The sequence below is a fragment of the Epinephelus lanceolatus genome, chromosome 5 (assembly GCF_041903045.1).
Source record: "Epinephelus lanceolatus isolate andai-2023 chromosome 5, ASM4190304v1, whole genome shotgun sequence".
NCBI classification, from domain to species: domain Eukaryota; kingdom Metazoa; phylum Chordata; class Actinopteri; order Perciformes; family Serranidae; genus Epinephelus; species Epinephelus lanceolatus.
Window position 1 is genome coordinate 31,194,303 of NC_135738.1, and position 20,538 is coordinate 31,214,840.

General features: G+C 42.9%; 1 protein-coding gene across 1 annotated transcript; it reads right to left on the reverse strand.

Moving 5' to 3' along the window:
• Positions 1–270: 270 nt before the first annotated feature.
• On the reverse strand, positions 271–8,478 carry LOC117253452 (carbohydrate sulfotransferase 1). Its single transcript, XM_033620905.2, has 3 exons — positions 7,848–8,478; positions 3,031–3,202; positions 271–2,176 (listed from the first exon to the last, which is right to left on the reverse strand). Exons 1-3 carry the CDS (start codon positions 7,848–7,850, stop codon positions 1,047–1,049), a joined length of 1,305 nt encoding a protein of 434 aa, XP_033476796.1. The 5' UTR covers positions 7,851–8,478; the 3' UTR covers positions 271–1,046.
• Positions 8,479–20,538: the final 12,060 nt, after the last annotated feature.

Consider the following 20,538-nt stretch of genomic DNA (forward strand, 5'->3'; position numbering starts at 1 on the left):
TCAAAGTTAACACAAAATGAAGCACAGCATGAGCAGCATGTGTTCTCTTGAGTCAAAAACATATCTGTTACTACAGACACATCAGCAGGATTGAATTTTGGCTGAAAGACAAACCAAATACAGAGGGATTACAAGATAAAAGACAATGGATTTGCACCGTTCTCTGTTCGCTGCGCTAAAACTCGAGCACTTATCTGCTTTCCTCCCAAGATTGAAGAAATTAAACATCAAATAAATGCGGTTGCAAGAAGATTTCAGCAAGCTGTGTGGTAGATATGTTATTACTTACATATGAATAATTTATTTTAAAAAGTCTAGAAAATATAAACAGCATAGTTACAGACATAAAATGTTCAAACACATCCGTTACTTAGCATTTGCACACTTGCGTTGCAACAGTTAATCAGTATTTACAAGCAAACAAACATATTCTCATATTCCCAACGTCTTCACAGAGAAATCAAAACTGCTCTGTGCTGCAGAAGATTTTCTACCTACCACATGTGACATTTTAATCCTTTTCCAAAATGCATTAGAGACACTTGGAAGGCGCTATAATTTATTTATTTTTTAACAAATAAATCCGCCTCGTTTCCTGTTTTTCTCACCTTCAGGAACATCGCTTTTTGTGTGACTTGGGGTCGGATTTACTCTGAAATGGTGCCTGGGCTGTTTCAAGTGTCTTTTTTTCTCCTTTAAACACTGAAATTATGAGAAAATTAAATCATGAAAAAAAAAACACAGCATAATATCTTCATCACATCAGGATCCAGCTTACTGTTGAACAAGTCGAGATTTTTTTCAATCAACACATACAGCTGTTTATTTTCGATCAACACCTTTTCCAGCACCAGAACAGCATTGACATTTGGCACTTTTATTATCTTTGACAAAACCATATAAAGAGATATTAAATTTCTTTAGGAATTATTTAAAAATAAGATAAATTACATTCATTTTCTCAGCATCATGACGGAACGGTAAGTCAGCTGAAATAAATAAACAAATAAATAAATAAATAAATAACATTGATTTTTAAATCAAATCTACCATGTGGCTGGTTGAAAGGTCCTGTGTTCTACTAAACTGTGAGACAAGTTTCTGAGTTCGCCTGCTGAGTGCACCTGCTTGTACCCCAGCAGAGCCAGAGTGTCGTTGCACAGATTCTGCACGGTCCTCACGATGTCAAAGCCCAAACGAAGCCTCCAGCTCTCCGCTGTCGCTCTGGAGTCTCTGGTGGTGGAGTACCTGTAGTTCCACTCTGATGGAGACGACACGTTACTGTTGGTGTTCTTTGCGATCCACATTCGTACCCTGTCCTCCATCTCCAGCCCCACAAACCTGTACAACTCAGTGGCCTTTTCCTTCGGGTTGAACGCCAGATCCTCATACCGCACCAGCAGGTAGCGTCCCCTCAGCCACGCTGGCCTTTGAAGGCCTGTTTCTGCAGACGCCGTCATGTCCTTGCAGGTGCTGGTGATCTGTGTCAGGTCCACGTATCGAGGCTGCCGTCCTGTCGCGTTCCATATTTTCCAAGCACGGAATTGATCTGAAAACGCCATCATGCGTGAGGCAAGGATGGCTCTGGGGTCTCTCACCAGGTGGATGATCTTCAGGTCCAGACGTGGATCTTCTGTCAGGGTGCGCAGGTCCCCCACCTCAGGGACCCGCACAGTCTTTATGGCTACGTGTTCCCTTGACAGACATGACATGGAGGCTAGGGTGAGGTTCAGGGCCCCACACTTCTTGGGACACCAGGTTTCATCAGGAGGATCAGAGGCTGCTAAATCCCCTCCCTCTGAACACACAGGAGGGGAGCAAAGGGCGTGACTGGAACTTCGGCGGAAGAAGGAGCTTGTGACGTGGTCCTGGGGCTCTGGACGGATGTAATTCTCCATGAAGTGAAGGTCACAGGTGTACAGATTGAGGAGCAGGTCCCTGTACGCTCCCAGTAGGGCCCGGCGGTCCAGGGTGCGACGCAGCCTGCTGCTGGAGTTGGTGAAGGCCTGCTGGACGTGGTAGAGAGGCTCAAACACATAGAAGATCCCTGGGTGCTGGTTGAGGAGCTGCCCGGTGAAGGAAGAGCCGCTGCGCGTGGTGGCAAACAGCAGGATGTGCTTCCGTGGCGACTCTATGGGCATCCAGCTGTCATCGCACAGGGCTCTCCACCTGGAGTCTTGAAGAAAGAAACAACAAAGTCAAGTTTAACTCATATTGTGTGACACGGATGTCAGCTGCATCCTGTTTTTATTACAGTGAGCTAAATAACGACTTCAGATCACACAACCTGTTCCCCAGGTTCAACTTCTCTTAAAAGAGGAGTTATTTCACTTATTTGTGAAGAGTTACTTCAGCTCATAAAGTGAGTCGGTTTTCGTCATAACTTCAGTCCAGGAGAAAGTACACCACTGAATCAAGCCAATAAAGCTTAAATAATTTAGAGGGTAAACACGTCTGAGTAAGTTGCTTGTCTGCCGGTGGTTACCGAGGGGGCTTATGAAATGGCGGATCTCTAAATATAGCGCAAATAGCTAACGTGTAATTACTGCTGATGAGGAGTTGATTGCAAAGGGGATGTTACTTTCGTACACAGGAGCTCGACGCCAGCGAGCTACAGCTGCACTGTGAGAGGGGATTAATGGAGATAAATTGGAGGATAATTGTAAAACGAATCACACATATTTCATTTCTCTTTCTTCCCCACTTGTTGGGAATCCCCTTGTTTACTGAGCTGCTTTCTTTTTCTGTAGCTTCAGGCACAGGTTTGATCCTGTCTCTTTCCTTTAAAGTGCTAAAATATTATTAATATCACTGATCAGGTGTTGAGTGTGTGTCTGTTTATGACCTCTGCTGCAGCTGCACAACCAAAGTCTGTAACAATATACATACATTTTAAGTTATTTGAGTTATTTTTGCAATGCACATGAGCATATCCACAGTATATATGCCAACAGCTCTATACACTTTATGCCCTCCTGTAGCGAGGCAGGACAGTATTTAGGACAATCTTGATTGGCTGTCGAGGTGTACCTCTGTGGTGTCTGGTCTGGCAGCGGTAGGTTCCCTGACAGGGTCCAGACAGAGAGTCCCTCAGGGTCCGGATGGCAGTGTACTGGACCCCAAGAGACGCACACACCAGCAGCAGCACCGTCTTCCAGGAGCACTCCATCCTGCCCCCCCCTCTGGCTCTACATCCTTCACGCTGATACCGCCAGGGAGACACACACAATGAGATTTCATTTTGATGCATTTTCTCAGCTTCATACATGTGAAGCTCTCACTCCTTTGCGCCTGCAGCACTCCACTGATGGCCACTGAGCAGCTCTTGCTGGACACTTGAACAGTTGAACGTAAAGTATGTCACATTAACTTTCCCAGTACAGATTTCCCTTGCTGGTTCAGAATGTGAACATTTGTCCTACAAATTGTGTAACTGTGTTTTCTATAGTAGTAAAAGAGTCATTTGAGTGACTAAAGGAATAGTTCAGCATTTTAGACATATGGTTATCTGCCTTGTGGCTGAAAGACTGAAACACTGTTGTGTCTGTACAGTAAATATGAAGATGCAGCCAGTTAGCTTAGCTTAGTCTAAAGACAGGAAATGAGGTTAAACAGGTAGGTTTGCCAGTTGTCCCGTAAGTACAGAATCATCTCGTAATTTGAAACTACAAAATGTGCTCCAAACTGACCAGGGACATGCTTAGTTTTGTATTTCTGAGAATCAATTCAGTGCAAGCCTAACATGTATCTTACAAAGATTACAAGTTTGACTATTTAGACAGGAAGATTTTTGTAAGATAGAAGGAAACCCTGCAGCCTGTCTGTCATGTTACATTCTCCTGTTCAAACAGAGAATGTGCTTCTCAGCCGTTGTGATTCACGACTGATGAGAAGCTGCTGTCTGGTGTATCAGAGCAACGCTGCTGCTCACAAGTGACAAGTGACAGCGTTGTATACAGTACTGACAGCGGTGTGAGATTTAAAAAATGGCAATCAACGAGCATGGTACACCAAAAAAAGGGAAAAGAGATTACAAAAATAGGCTACAGAAAGGAAGGGGAAATGATCACCAATGGCTGCAATGTGTGAGTGTGAATCATAGATTTTAATAACACCTAGATGCCAAGATGGCGCCGATTCATTCCAGTGGAGTTGCTCACCTGGCACATATGCCAAAAAAAGTTTTTAGCTGAATATGCGCAGTAGTCTTTCTCCAGAGTTCTCGCTCGGCTCATGATGACATCACAGGTTTTTAAAATGCTTTTCTCCGCTTGCGGAAAATTTGATAAATATAAAACCTCCATGAATCAAAGATGCTTCATGGAAAGAGTCAGAGCCTTGTTTACAGTTCAAGGTGTCCTGTCGACAGTTTTGCAGATGGCTCTTTTATAATGGCAACCTATAGGGAAAATGCTTTTGAGCCACAAGGATTTTTTTTGTTGAAATACCGTAAGCAGCCCGTGGGAAAAATTGGCTGCATGGCTGAGCAGTGTTCTTTGGGGCCTGGTGAGAATATGCACAAGGCCAAGTGCATCATCTGCCACTGGATTGTCTCCATTAGTCATTAGTCATGAAGGAATTTATGACATCAAACAACATGCATCAGCAGATATATAGTCATATAGTTCAACCCCCTCCCCACTGCTCCTTATTTCCATTACAGGAAGTTGGCAACCCACAGCTAGCCTGGCTCTGTGCAAAGCTAACAAAATCATACATCAAAAGCTCACTAAATAAAATCTTACATCTCTTTTTTACTAAACAAAAATGAAAGTATAAAAATGACAATTTGGGGGGTTGTATGCAGGTTTAAACACACTATAGCCTGTTAATCAGAGAGCTTCAGAGGTGCTGGTCAGTGAATTTTGTTGCATTCAGACAGAGTAAAGCTCGCTGATTCGCCTTGTTCCTGGTCTTTGTGCTAAGCTAAGCTAACCAGCTGCTGGTTGTAGCTTCATATTAGAGAGGAAGTAAATAAGAGTATTTCTCAAAATGTCAGTTTTCCTTAAAAACACACTTTTTTAAAAAAAAAATATACTTGAGGAAAGGTTGCCCTCTCTTTTCAAGCAGAGCAAAGAGACATCACCTTTTAGCATTTCTGACATAAGTAGCTTAAATGCTTTGAATAAACAGGTTCAGGATTTGTTTCCTTAAGGATCCCCAAAATTTGCACTGCAGAAAAAACACAACTCAAAGGTCAGACCTCTTCAGGGAAATGGTAGCAGTAATGTCCCTATCTGAAATAGCTCCACTATTCAAGATACCGTGCGCACACAGTTGCATAATTGCATTTCATTTTTGCTTTCCTCTCTTCTGGATAATTAAGCCTCTAAGCCCAGCAGAGAGCTACATACCCAGATAAATATAGCTATCTTCACATAGATGAGTGGAGAAGTTTCCTTTGTACACTTCCGAGTTTTTTGCCACTGGGCATGAGAGAGCAAAGGGAGATGTGATTTTCCAAATGGATTTAGAAAAAAAAAAAGGTGCTGCCATCCATTTGTCCCTCTGCACCAAACTGATGGTAGGTAATCACACGCGATCCCTGGGCACAAAGTGTGTCTCCATCACTCACCAAGGCAATCATCATCAAAACCGCAGGTAAATATACATCATATTACTGACAAAAATAAATATTGCCTTCCTGTTTGCCTCCTCACCCTCTTTCTGTCACTCTGTCTCTCTCCAGTCTGCCTCTTGTTCATTAATGATGTTTATGTGTCCCTGGCAGACTCATATCCTCAGGAATGTATCACACTGAGCTCAGATCGGCTTTTGATGTTCCATTAATCACAAACAGCGCAAAACCAAAGACATTTACTCTGTGGGTGAGGGGGAAAAGAAATCGAGCTGACATCATGAGCCATTCTGTTTGAATACGGCTAAAAACAGCAATCGCAGAATGAACCCATCAGGGGGAGAAACTTTGTTAGCTGCAGACAGAATGACAGAAACGGGGACGATCTAACTGTTTGTCTCTTATCTCTGAACAACTTTAAAGCTGTTTGTGTGTCTGCTGAAGGACAGGAGAGACGGATGAAAAAGCAGAGAAATAAAAGCACGAATGACTGTAGATAATGAGAAACTTTGACCAAGCTTCTTATCGCCCCTGACACTTAAGAGGGGGAAAAAAATCTGTCAATTTGACAGTCCTGCCATCCATACCCTACATGTACTGCACAGCTGGATGACCAAGGCACCTCACATGATTCCTCAGCGACAGGTTTTGTTTTCCTTTCCAGCCGTGATCAGGGCTCAAAGCACCCTTTGCTACACACCCTGCTGCCCTCTGGAGAATGAGGACAGATGCTTCAATGGATTAAAGCAATTTGATTTGCAAGTCCTCTTTTCTCCCTGGCTTATAACTTCTCCCGCACCGGGACTCACACCAGGAATAATACACACACTGTCAACAGCTGGAAGGGGGCCGTGAGCTTCAGACAGTCCCAGCTTTTGTATCCCTTAAACAATAACAGTGCTTACAGGGGATAAAAGCCTCGGGGACAAGATCAAGGAAAGATTACACTGTGCGGTGCACGCTCCTCTGGCAGGTTTGACTTGTACACTGAGGCGTTGCTGCTGCTGAGATAACATAGCTTGCAGCAAAAGTGTTGGAGGTAATGACATTGTGCACGGCGCAGGGAAGGCAATTGCCTCTGTGGAAAATAAAGGCAACAAATGAGATTAGAGAAGTTAGTGATGAGGGTGGGACTGAGGGATTTGGGATGCAAGTGATTGAGGGATGTGACAGTGCCAAAGATTTTTCTATTAAGGCACCTCGGTGTGTTCACAGATCCTCTGAGTGAAGCGGTTTATTGGCAAAGCCTGATGATCAATCCTGGGGAGCACGGAGAGTTGAGAAACAGTAGCAACGACAGGAGGAGCTTTGAGTCTCCAGCTAGCGTTTCTTGCTCTGCTCTCCATCTATCTATCCATCTTTTCCCCCTCTCTCTAAACTAACACATACACACACACGCACATATATATATATATATATATATATATACATATATTCACGCAGAGTGCCACAGGCAGAGAGCAGAGCAGAGCTGCTGCTGTGCACAGAGGAGCTGCATCTGACCCCGGGCTACAGAGGAGCTCCTGTGATAGGGAAGAAGCTGAATCTTGTCCTACATGATTCCTCCAGCGTGCACACACACACCCACACACGGAAACACACACAGTAAAAGCACTACATTACGCACAGGGGAGGGAGGAATGAAGAAAAAGCTTCATCTCATGTTGCCCTGTTTCATTCACAAACAGCAAAATAAGAGAGAGAAAGAGGGGGCAGAGCAGGTTAAGTGTTCAGATAAGTGAAGTGAGGAAAACAATGTAAAGTTAAGGGATGATGAAATTAAGAAAGACAGGATGGACCTGCAACTTTTGTATCCCATCACTTACATCCACACATGATGGGCTGCTGTCCGAGTCTAACTGTAAGTGATGATGACAAGCACATCATTTGCATCTGAATACAGTTATAATACATTTTCACTCATTAATACCAATGTAAACTCAACATAGAGCCATTCCCTCCAGAATATAACTTAATAAATACAATAAATATGTGTCACCACATCACTGAGCCCATGTGGAGCATCACAGTAAAGCCGATAAAGTAGCCTTCCAGATCACTTTAAACTCACCACTAAGTACCGCAGACACACTTTAAGTCGCTGTGTGGAGAAATCACTGTCATTTAGACTGATTGTACCGCTCATATAATCCTTATCGTGATACTCTCCGTCACATTAGAGCATCTTGTTTTTCAGATAACACTTCGGCTGCGGCTCGCTGCGCGTAAAATCCAACAACAGCTGATTAAAAAAAACATGTTGCCTTACCATCAACGCACTCGGTAGGATTTTTCCGGGCGGTCCAGTCCTCTGCGCTGCATTTGTGAAAGTGTGTGTATGTGTGTGAGTGGATCAGCGCTGCCGCCGGTGTGTCCAGAGCCGGAGTGGATTCAGAGCTGGAGATGCGCCATGGATGGAGAGCGGCGAGAGGCTGCGCGAGGAGGCATGTCTCACCCCTCCAGAGACCACACAGGCTACTGGAGCCGAGTCTCTAGATTGGATGCAAGATTGCCTCGCCGTGCATTACGCTTTGATGCCGTGGGGGTACGTTTCATTGCGTCTTGGAAATGCATGTGATCTTACCAGGCAGTGAATAGAACCAACACATCACTAAGTCCAACTAAAAAAATGACCCTGCTCCTGTTGCCATCATCATTTGAGGTGTTTGCAGGTGTGAGAGGACCAGATATTTCCCATATTTCATGGAGGCAGGTTCCATCAGCTCCAGCCGGCATCAACAACCACTTCCCACCTCTCATTCCTCCTTCTCTGTCACTGTCATGCTCTCTGCAGGGTTTTTCACTCTACCCTCTCACACACAATCACACATGTCTCCCATGGGACTACAATGGCTCAATGACCTCTATTTTTCCTCATTCCAGTGAGGATGACTGCTATCATAAGATGTGTGCCCCCCTCCTCACTCTGCCGCTGACTCCCTGGTGTGAAGAGATGGGTGCCATATCATTGCCCCCGGGGGGTTACCGTGGGGTCAGGCTTAGCCTGTGACAGCCCCATTACTCCTGGGAATGGGGGTCGATTCTGTTTGCAGTCTTTCAGATTTATCTCCCGCTGTGGCAGAGTCACGCTGGCTAAAGTGTGTCTTTACTGTGACTTGCAGACAGATTGGTGAAATAATGTCATGGCTGCATCTCAGTTCTCACTTGTTTCATCTCTGCTGTTGGATGATTTAAGCTTTAAACCCTCCATCAGTGGGGGATTAGTTGTTCCAACTTTGCTGCCCTCACCTAACCTGTGTTTAAACCTCTCAGGCAGCACAAGTGAATACACCAAAACAAAGGCAGGCAGAAATTATCTCAGAAATGGGAACTGGAGGGGCTGGAAGTCTACCTACGCATACACAGAACAGGGTTTTTCTGGTGATACAGGGCTGAGGCACATTACCAGCCAAAGGTCTTACTGCACAAGCACACACAAAGGACGACAATCTGCCAAGAACGCCCTGTGAGTGATACAAGAGTGTCCTGTCCTCCGCACCTCTCAGTGCTGATCCCTCGCTCTGCCTGCCTACAGCATCGATTCCCCGGCTCCAAGCAGCTGAACGCCCCCACACCTTCTTGGTGAGATCTGAAACAGGCAATAAGAAAAAGTTGAATTTCCTGTGAGTGAAAACCGAATCCTCCACGGGCCTCCCTGTTTAGCTATACCCACACTTGCTCCTCACCACGCACACATGCAAAGAGCACAAAATCAGATGCGCATTAGAGATTTGCAGCGCCTTTCATTTTTCTTTTCCAGAACTATCAGGCTCTCTTAACAAATACCTCACCAATCTGCGCTCTTTCTTCCCCATATCTCTGTGATCCAACCCATATCTGATGTTTAACATGACAGCAGTCTTTCATCATAAAGTAGAGGGAAATGCTTCGCTGAAATCTCTCTACTGTTCGGGATAACCTTGACTCCTTAGCTCACTGACTGCTTTTCCATATCTGGGCCCGCTTGACAACTTTTGCTCCTTCCACTTTCTTTTAAAGACGCGATCCGTCAGTCAGATTAGCCTATCTGTCAGTCAGCTTGTCAAAAGGCAAAGCAGGTCTCACAAGAGTTATCTAAGGAAGGAATTTTGCCTGTGGAGGAAAGCTAGGGTTTCTATACGCTCCATCTCATTTGAGGGAGTGAGGAAAAAAGAAGACCCTTTATTCAGCCCTCCCTCTATAAGTGCAATAAGCAGGTGAAAAAGAAATCTCATTTCACCCACTAGTATGCCAACAGAGACAGCTAAATTTAATTCAGCAAACAACCAGCACAGGGCACACATTCTCTATTTCTTACTGGGAACATCTGAGAACTTTTTTGAGTGTTTGTGGCATGGACAGTAATCACACCATGCAGACACACAATTATTTCATTCAAAGGAAGAGTGTGACATTCTGGGAATGTGCCTATTCGCTTTTTTGCTGTGAGTTAGATGAAAAGATTGGTACCATGGTAAATATATGGCTCCAGCCAGCTTCTGATCAGAACAAGCACTGGAAGCAGGGGGAAACCACCTTTAAAGGTGCGTTCAGACAGAAAGCAAAGCAAATGTTCACCTCGATTCATTTGTGCAAATTTGACTGTTTTGTGAAGTCTGTATTTATCCGCACCCAACAGCCAATGTGCCAACTGTATACAGTTGGCAAGAGACAGACGGTAGCTATAGCTTTGTAAACTCTACTCACTCACGTACCATTATTATTTACAGAGTTTTATTTGTACATAAATCAAAGTGTAAAAACTGCAATTTACTGCTTTACATGGGAGTTATGTGTCGGATATTTCTTAGGTGGGAGCAACAAAGTCCTTGAATTGCAGCTGGTTGCCTGGCATATGGTGACCATACGTCCCTGTTTGTCCAGGATTGTCCCGTTTTGAAGATTTGTGTCCTTAGTCCCAATAAATATCTATAAGACACAAAAAGTGTCCCTCTTTTTAACACAATTAAAATAATAATAACAATAAGATTATGCTTGTTTTCAGCACTTGCACAGACATTTATCACATTCTGTACCACTCATTGTTACCTAATCCAATATAAAAACATAAACAATGCACAACATGTCTGAATAGACCCTTTTACTTCTAGTAAACACTATGATGTTTCAGGTGGGCGGGGCTTAGCTGGAGGCAAAACAGTTCTCCACAGACATTAGTTAGCGCTAGTTAGCAAGTTCTGTTGGCCAACGGGACCAGACTGGCCGACCCATATGCTCTCACTCAGTGAATGGATGATCCGACAGGAAGCTTTGTGGTTGATTACCATGCCAATCTTACAAAGAAGGGCGACACAAAGTTTCCCTCCAGTTTCTTTTGCTATCGAATGTTAGCTAATGCGCTAGTGTGGCACTGAGTGTCCTTCAGAGACATTAAAAGTGTTTCAGAGACAGACATGAAAAAGGATTTAAATATCTTTCCCCCCTTTTAAAATTAAAACTCACTACAAACAGCTAAGGACTTCAGCATATGTTAAAATTACTGTTTTGATGTAGTCTATGTGATCTTTATTATTTTCTAGCAGGTCTGGTTGTGCCTTAAATGGTTGGAGCACCTGGTCAGCAGAGGGCGCTGTGTGTGTAAGGTATCAATGACTGACACCTGCCACTAGTAGAGTGAGATGTCAGATCGTTGTTGTAGTGCAGAGAAACACAGACGCCAAAGGACTGATATTGTGCTTTTTACTGCTCCCACAGGAAAAAAAAAAGTTAATATGCTACACAAGGAATCGGCCACCGTGTCATTCTTATAAGTGTAACACTAACAAGTTAGCATTACAGAGAAACCCAGCATAATTCTTAATTCCTTTCCAAAGTGTCTGATGACATGGACATGATAACCTTTAATACGCAAAACATCATTCATCTCTACAACAGGAAATACTTTTCCCCGAACCTGATATGAAGTGTGGCTGTGAGCATTTTTGATGATCGCCTGCTTTTGTTTTATCGCATTTAATCATAGTTGTCTTCATTTTTGTTTGCCTCAAGGTAACAAACCGATGTCATTGTGACGCCGGCCTTAAAAGGGTCTATTCAGCACTAATTTTTCTCTGTGTGGCAATCAGTGGGTCATTATCAAAGCTCTTGCTATGATGTCTGCAGCTCTTTCAAACAGAACCTGTCAGTACACTAACAGTTAGCTGCCATGCCAAAGAGGAAGTCAGTCTTTTCTAAAGAGCTCCGCAAGACTACTCCTTCCTTTGTAAAGTAGTGGTGAAAGGGCAACCAGTACCACAGTAGACAGAGCTGGCATCCCATGTACAAAGGCAATGTCCCAAGAGCGAGCGCAAGTTAGATTCCAACTTGTGGCCTTTTCCTGCATGTTATCCCCTCTTTCTCTCCCCCTTTCATGCTTAAACTGTCCTGTTGAATGAAGGCAAAAAAACCCAAAAAATAATCATAAAGTACTAGTTCAGTCGTGCATGGTGTAAATGCTGCTGAAAATAAAAGACAGCCAAATGTAAATGGTGGTTACAAGCAGTGCAAATGCCAGTGACAGCCATCTGAAACGGGTAGCTCAGGAGGACCTTTGCTGCCCATCTGGTGAAACACAACCAGAGCTTTTGAACCATGGACTGTACTATTGGTCCTGTGTGTTACTGTGATATTATTCAGTCCTCAAAGACACTGTGTTTTGCTGGATTTTTGGTGGAACAAAACATAATTTTTCTTCTGCTGAGGTGTTGTCCATGGTGTTGAAAGGTGCACTTGATAGGTGTGCTAAAGCGCTGAAATAATTCTCCCCTATCCTGATGAAACGCCTATGGTTCATGCATAAGCGCATAAATAAACGGGAGGTACACTTAATGCCTCATTTCAACATAGCCCTGTTTAACCGGAAATCCATTCATTCCCATGAGAACCTTTTTTTGCATAAAAATATTTAGCAAACAGGTTAATGAATGTGATACAGCTCTATTTATACATTTTGTCCAAGTGAAAAGTTTAACAGTATCATGTGTAGCTAGTTAGCATTGCTATGCTAGCCACGTAACATATAGATGGCATGCATGTTTCATGAAACACCTGACAGGCCAACAAAAGACGCTCAAAATTACCTTGTCATATATGCGGTGGCGTTTTTAATGCATTTCTTTGTGTTGAACACTAAGGGTGTACTTCGTATACTATAGGGAAACAAGGACACAAAACAAAGCTGTGTTAAAATGAGGCATAAGGGTCCCTGTTGCACATTGGAGAAGCTTTCTTTGTTGGCTTTCTCCAAGAAAGCCATTTCTGACAAAAAGCTATTGACTTTAACCCACACCACGATTTTATTCCTAATCTTTACCAAGAGATCCCCTTCTGGTTGAAAGCCCTAGAGGAACATGTCTTCTGACTGCATACCAGTTTGAGGGTTTGAAAATATGGCCACTCTAACCTGGCAACATAACCCCCTGATAAACAGCGAAATGCTGCTTTTTCACTTTAATAATTTGTATGGCTTAAACAAACAAAGTATAACATGTAGTGAGCTTTGAATGTGCTTAAACACTGCCAGGCTAGCTGTTTGCAGTCTTCATGCAAAGCAAGCATGTTAACTAAGCTTAGCACAAAGACTGGACACAGGAACAGTTAGATAAGTTGTGGTTAAAAGGAGGAGGGGTGTGTTTCCCTGTGTTTGAATCTTCTTGCTAAGCTAAGCTAACTAGCAGCGGGCTGTAGATTAACATTTAATCAACAGACATGAGGGTGATATCAATGTTCTAACCTTAAAATTATTACACAGAGAATGCACATTTCCCAAATTGTCATTTAATTTCATTTAATAATGAAAATATTATAATATATACTGAGTGGAATTATTTGTATGTAATTTCTGCTCTCATTTTTGAAACACTGAGACGGCCCACGTCGAGGGCTTTTCTTTTTTCCTAATATTTCTTGACTGTTAATGGGAGGTCATGATTGAATTCAATGACGCTGACCCCAATCAGACTTAGTGTCGGAGTCTGTTTGATTGCTTGTTATCCTTAAGCCCACAAAACTCCTGGCGGGCTCGCCTCAGTTCAGTGTTCAGTAAGCCATTTAGACAGAAGAGGATCATCTGCATAAATTTGTCTCGCCCGTAGACAATCCCGTCGCTGGCTTTTTCCAATGACAACTCCAAATCACAGAAGGAGCGGACCGTCTTTATAAACCGAGGCTTTCAGCTAACATTTACCCAGCCGTGGTGTTCCCACCCTGCTTGCCAATTTCGCAGGGCTTCATTTATTAAATTTAGGCAGGACGGGTTGCAAGCCGAGGTGCTTTGCTGCCGGCAGAGTTAGAGAAATCCGTTGAGTGACACACGGGATGACGAGAGGAAGGAAGAATGTGGGACATGAGGGATGAGAGAGGCAGAGAGAGAGAGATTACAGTGGAGAGGAGGAGAGGAAGAGCAGGAGGGGGAACGAGACAGTTTACACACGCCATCTGTGCATCAAAGGTGTGGCTGTGCTGGCTTGCCTTCACGATGCACGTCTGTGTGATTGTTTTTGAACGAGAGATCTCTTGAATATAGATGGTCTCATTTTCACTCCCCTGTCTGCCGAGATCTCCCATTTTTTTTATTTCATCTGCACATGAGTGAGCAAGTCGGCTCTGCTGTTGTGTTGTTGAACCCTGCTGTGTGCGAGAAAAAAACCTGCTTCTGAGCAAAGACTTGTAATTATCTGCTGTATGAATGCGGGTAGCTCAGAAACATATAATGAAATTATAACTTTTTCTTTACTTTAAAGTTTTCTCCTGACGCCCATCAAGACATTCATAGACGACTCTTTTACTTCTCACATGCCGGAGGAGCCAATTACATGACTAAGAATTTTCTAATCTGGCTCTTTTTGCTTATAACAAGACTCTCTGCACAAAATGTTCCCTTATGATGCTGTGCACCAGCACATGAAAAGGTGGGTAAACTCATTTTTGCTTGTAAACATCACACAATAAGCACAATCACGCCAGAGGATTACAAAAACAGAATGATTACTTGTGATGCACCTTCTGCTCTCCAATAGTTCCATCTCACGGGGGAGTTGAAGTTTTACAATCTGGCAGAGAGCGAGTATCACAGCATCTCAGCCCCCACGCCCACTACTTTCTAAGTTATAGACTTCAAATCAAATCTACTGAAAGCCTTTGAGACTTCCAGAGGGAAGTCAGTTTTATTGAGAGCGTTTGATTGGTCCTGGTCTCGCTTGGATTGCCCCTCTGAAAATAACAGACATAAATTCCTGCGTGGCTGCGATCCAACCAGACACCTCCACATGTCTGGGTAGCGAGCAGACCGCTATTAGGAAAGAAAAGCCCCAAGCGGCTTGTCTCTCCCTCTGTTTCTAACATCATATATTCTTTTAGACCCAAAGGCCTCCCCCTGCAACGGCACTTTTGCTGTGAAACCAGCCCATCAGCAATGCTCTCTGGTGCATAATTGGTGCCATTAGCACGACGCATCACACGCTCTCAGACACTGTGGCTGGACAGAAGCAGTAGTGGTACCCTGCTTTCTCTCTCTCTCTCTCTCTCTCTCTCTCTTTCTCCTTCTATCGCTCTTCATCCCACCAACTGTTTCACACTCACAGGGCTCACAGCCATCACATTTGTGGGAGTAATGGGCCTGGCAAATTACAGCAGATCGGGCCTCAGCAGGCTCAGCCCGGCAGCCACCAGGGAGCACCGAGCAGACGTGCTGATTCTACAGAACATGGCCTCCTGATCGGACAGAGTGAGGTGCCCTGGGAGGGAGGAAGGGGAGCCAAGGAGGGATCATGTTAACATCCGCCGGCTGTGATTTCGAATGTTGCATCAGTGTGAAAAATGGATGCGTTTGTGTGTGCACGTGTGTGTATGAGAAAGAAAACTTTGGCTAATCTTCAAATTGGGAGTCTGGTCACACGTCTTGCTGTGTTCCACAGAAGTTGTATGCGTGAATGCAGGAGACTCTGAGGAGCAACTTGTCGAAACACAATTTCCTGGCTGATTTCTTTGATTATTTCTCTAACTTAAGTTCTGCTCTGCCACCGCGACGGCTCGTAGTTTGCTTAAGCTCGAACACACAAGCAGCACAGACAGAGACAGACACGCAGCCGAAACACACCCTCCCACACACACAGATGGTCGGAGAGATGCCTCGACAATTAAGCCTATCCATTTAAAGTCTCTCACTGTAACAAGCCGAAGGAAGCCTGCTGCTGGATCTCGCTGTTCTCCGAGGCGTGCTGATTCCTCCGTGCTCTTGTCGGGCCTCCCGGGGGCCTTTCTGTGTGACCGAGCCCTTTCTTAATTACACCTGAGAGCACCGAGCAGCTGCTCCTCTTCCACATCTGTGTCTCCATCAATCAAGCCTGTGAAGGGGCGTACGGAAAGCAAACTGGCAAATATGGAAGACACTCTCTCTCCTTCCTTCTCTCCTTTGCTCATCTGATTCATCTGTGTGTCACAAGTAGAAACACATGTCTGTGAAAGATTTCTTATCAAGGTGTCAGCTACACTTTGATATTCAATCTGACTGCTTTTTCCTCTGCCAGCAGACATTGCTCACCTCGTCCTGTGAGTATTCATGAAGACGAATGCTGTAATAAAGTTATTTTTGAAAACAAAGCATGACCTTGTGAGTAGGAGGTCCAAACTCCTCCTCTTCTTTATAGCTATTGTTGTTCGTTCATATCTCAACTCTCTAAATATGATGCTTTTCATAAAATTGGTTGATTTTCAGCGCATGTATATTTAACACTTTGGATGCATTTTTAATAAAAGTGCTTTATCTCAGGGTTGTAAAACTGTGGGCTGGGAGACGATGTTAGCGAGAGCACAGAGCAGGAAAACCGTGAAAAGGCTTCTGAAGGATATCAGCAGTGTGTTTATTTATATCTCTTTTATAGCAATGTTACCAAAATAATAGATAATATCACAAACAGGTAAACATCGCTCTTGGATTTTCTGCCTCCTAGAAAGTCCACCTGTTCACTGCAGCTGCAGCATCAGATATTGGCTCAACATCAAACTGAAACAAAGATGGAATAAGATTTAGTGTTTTATATATACCAGCTGAGCGAATATTTCCAAACAGAAACCATATTTCTTCGTTGGATGTAATGGCACTGCTGTGGAACATAAATATTTATCAGGGCTCCAAAAGGTTAAGTTTGTGGGAGTAATAGAATCTGGCAGCTGAGAATATTGCTGAAACGCAACGTCTCCAGACTGTGTTGCAAGATGGAAAGCATCAAGAACACACCAGTGCCGCTTTGCATCACCAAACATCACAAAAATGTTTCTTTTATTTTTTTGGCCCACTGTGGAAAAATGTTCTGCACAATGAGCCTCATCAATATTGCAGCTGGTACTGTCTCAATGTTGCATTTTGAGGATGCAAGAGTGCAGACTGATTTGACCCCTGCATCTCAAAAAGTATTGTAACACCAAAGTATGTGGCCCGCAGTTGGAGGCAATGTGGGTGATTCAAGATAGTGGAGGCAGAGCAAAGTGTAAATGACTACTTTGGAAATATGCTTATGCACTTTCATGCCAAGAGTCAGATGAAAGGACTGAAACCACTGTCCTGTTTGCATGGTAAATATGACGCTATCGCCAGCAGCTGGTAATCTAAGCTCAGCATAAAAACAGGAAACAGGTGGGAGCAGCTCCCAGGCTCCGTCCAAAGGTGACAAAATCAGCAGAGGTGGGAGCAACTCATTGTTTTGAAAACCACAATAACTCTTAGTCTAAGTTCAAAGTTCTAAACTCTAAGTTTCGAGTCCTAAACAAGTCATGATGCGCTCTTCACCTCATGTAATGCCATCTTAACAACAGGGCTATAATACATTAAACTTAGAAAAATCATGAATGCTTCTTAACTTGTGTATTTATTCATTTTTTGCAACAAGTTTGTTAAAACAGTGGTTCCCAACTGATGAATCGGGAGTCCATTCTGAATGGACTGCAAGTGACTTTGAATGGTGTCAAGTTTGTAAAAAAAAAAAAAAAAAAAAAAAAAAAAAAAAGAACACTTCATTTTTAAGTACAGTGAATATCTGGTCAAGAGCTTTTATTATGAAGCGCTGTTTCCTGCTGTAGAGTAAATGACTACCAGACAGCTACCATGACACTGAATGTATTGCAGTGTGTGGACCTTGAACTAATGACTAAGGAGAAATCTGGACCCTGTTGCGGGACCAGCTGGGAACCACTGTGTTAAAACAAATGCAACTGAACTTCCTCATAAAAAGTAGTGTTGACATTTTACTTTCACAACAAAATGAAAGTTGTATGTTTCTGTCCTGTCTTCTTGTATTCAAAAAATCTTATATTAGACAAAATGTCTGGAACTTTCCCTTCTTATTTTGGCCTGGGGGAAGGTATCAATTATTTTCAAGTCCAAGTGAAGTCACGAGTCATTGATGTTTAGGTCTCTTTTGAATTTGTCAAGTTAAGTCATCAAATTTGTGACTTGAGTCCGCATCTCTGAAAACTGGCCTATCAACACCTGTAAAGCTCCATTATCAACAGGTTATATCTTGTTTGCTGAATTTGCTTTGTGCTATGCTAAGCTAACCAGTTCTTCATATTTACTTCATATTTATCGACATGCGAGTGGTATCCATAATGTCAAACTATTCTACTAATGCATGACACTATTTGCTGAGGTAATGACATATGTCCAAAAATATCAAATCCAGAAAGAGAAACAACTAATGCTAAAACTAGCACTGCATCAACAATTAAAATTGACTGACTGTGTGAAGGCTGAGGAAAGACTTTAAACACCTTATAAAAAGGATTTTATAAACCCCTCCGCTTTATTATGTCGTAAAGATCCATTATTTAAGGTTCAATAAATGAAAGCCTTGTGGCTATAAATGTAAATGTTACATTCATGTGTTACCGCAAACTAAATGTATTGATCAATTTAACAACCTGCGGCTATCTGAGACAGACAGATTCACTTTGTATACAGCAGCTCATATGTTAGTGATACTGGAGAATAACATAGATTTATTTCATGGACAAGTTTCTAAACTTACATGGTATATTTGCAGAAGGTTTTCTCCTGTGTGAGGTTTGCAGGAGCAGCACACTTTATTGGCGCTTGGTGTGAAGTGTGGTGAGGTAGTGAGAGGAGAACAGGAGCCTTTCCGGGCCCTGGTGTTAACAAGAGGGAGAGCGCAAGCGTTTCAGTGGCTGTGCTGCAGAGGAGCTCAGGGTCTACATCCAGCAGCTGAACAACCTGTGACTGCCGCATATAAACTCTACACACGTTATCGATTCAGTGGATAATCGCAGTCTAATGAGCACTTGTTCTGTCACTTTGCGAAGGTCTTCTAACCAAACAAATGAGATCACACATACATCCAAGTTTGAATGTTTTTATTCAAATCCACAACACACTGGCGCCGTGGCAGCTGCAGGTCTTTTGTTAAATTATAAACACCACATCCCGCTGTATATTATCATGTATAATAAAATGCACAGTTGAATCAATATGAACACAGTCAGCTAGTCAATAACACATGCAATCACTTTATATTCTGTATCCCATTTTGTGTTTGGCAAACGTAAACTGCAATATTGGATCAATAATGATGTTCACTCTGCAGCAGTGTGCTGAAACTTGCTCAGTACTCAGGAGCTACAGCAGATATTGATTCAGTATCACAGTTTGTGTGTGTAGCGTTGGATGAGACAGCCTAAGGTGTGTTTTGATACAAGATAGGAGAACTTGCTCACAGATATGTGAGATGCTTAAACGTACATTTGTCAAGCATGCTGCTTGTTTGTTCGTCTCACTTTTCGTAGTCAAATAACACATCCCAGCCCTTTGGAAACATTGACAAGTAGTGGTGACAGCTTGAGACTCTTTAGTTCGAAAAAAAACCCCTGATTCATCCTGATTCTTTTTTAAGGAATGTAAAAAATCTAACTTTTTTTTAGATTGCACAATGACTCCTGAGTAAGATTGTTTGAAAGTAGAAAAAGTGCAGGACAGTTTTGGGTTCTTTTTCATTATATTTTAAAAACGAGATGATTTTGCACGATAGTCATCTCGACAGTCATCCCTCAGTGGCAACAGGGGAGCAAAAGCTGCACTGAACAACATCATAATAGCAATGGATCAAATGTCTTTATAACGTGAATGGTGTTACTCTTGGTGATCATCCCAGAGGGCATTATTACTGGAGTCCACAGTTTACCCAGCGTCATTTCTAATTCAGCACAATTTTAATGCAACTTGTCACGAGTAGGACTCGCTGTGATATCTGGAAGATGAAGAGCAAAATGTTTCTTATGTTTAAAGAGAAATGCTGCATTGATATATAGTTTAAACCAGAACTACAAACTTATTGTCTTGTGAAGAATAGCTGCAGTGCTGAGCACTGAAGTATAATTTAAACAAAAGACCGAGATCCCTACAGAATATTACCATTAGCCTTAGAGTCCAGTAGGTTTAATGCCAATCCAGAGAAGGACAAACTTAGTTTGATGTGTAACATAGATGAAATTGACAATGAGGTTCTTTTATTGTTTTACTGTCCTATGTTGGGAACAGGAATGTACTTTTCAGTAAAATTTGGTCTGTTTCCGAAAAACCTGAGTTGTGTTTTGTGGTGGAGTGTATTTGCCAGGCCTGAGACAGAAAGCAGATTGTTTTGTTTGTTGACTGAATAGTGGGATAACATGTGTTTTTGTTTTTGTTTGATCACTACAATCACTACTGTTGGCTGTCAACTCTAAACCCATATGGGTTGAGCACATGTGTAAATGAGCACAAAGTAAATGAAGAAATCAAAAAATTATATTGGCTGCTATGCAGGATTTGTCAGTTTCTGTTTGTAAACACAACACTCAAACTTGGCCCCTCTTCCATAGACTGCTTGTATGTAGCCTACACTGGTGTGATTTTGCCAAGTAAAACGTGCTCCTGGATCAACATCTCACATCACGTTCCTGGACCAACATTGCAATCAACTAATCACAGCCCTTTG

Bases quoted from the DNA above. Each gene is read 5' to 3' on its own strand.
- LOC117253452 (XM_033620905.2), bottom strand. The intron at 2,177-3,030 runs GTACACCTCGAC...TCTTTCTTCAAG, and splicing joins CCAGACCAGACACCACAGAG to ACTCCAGGTGGAGAGCCCTG.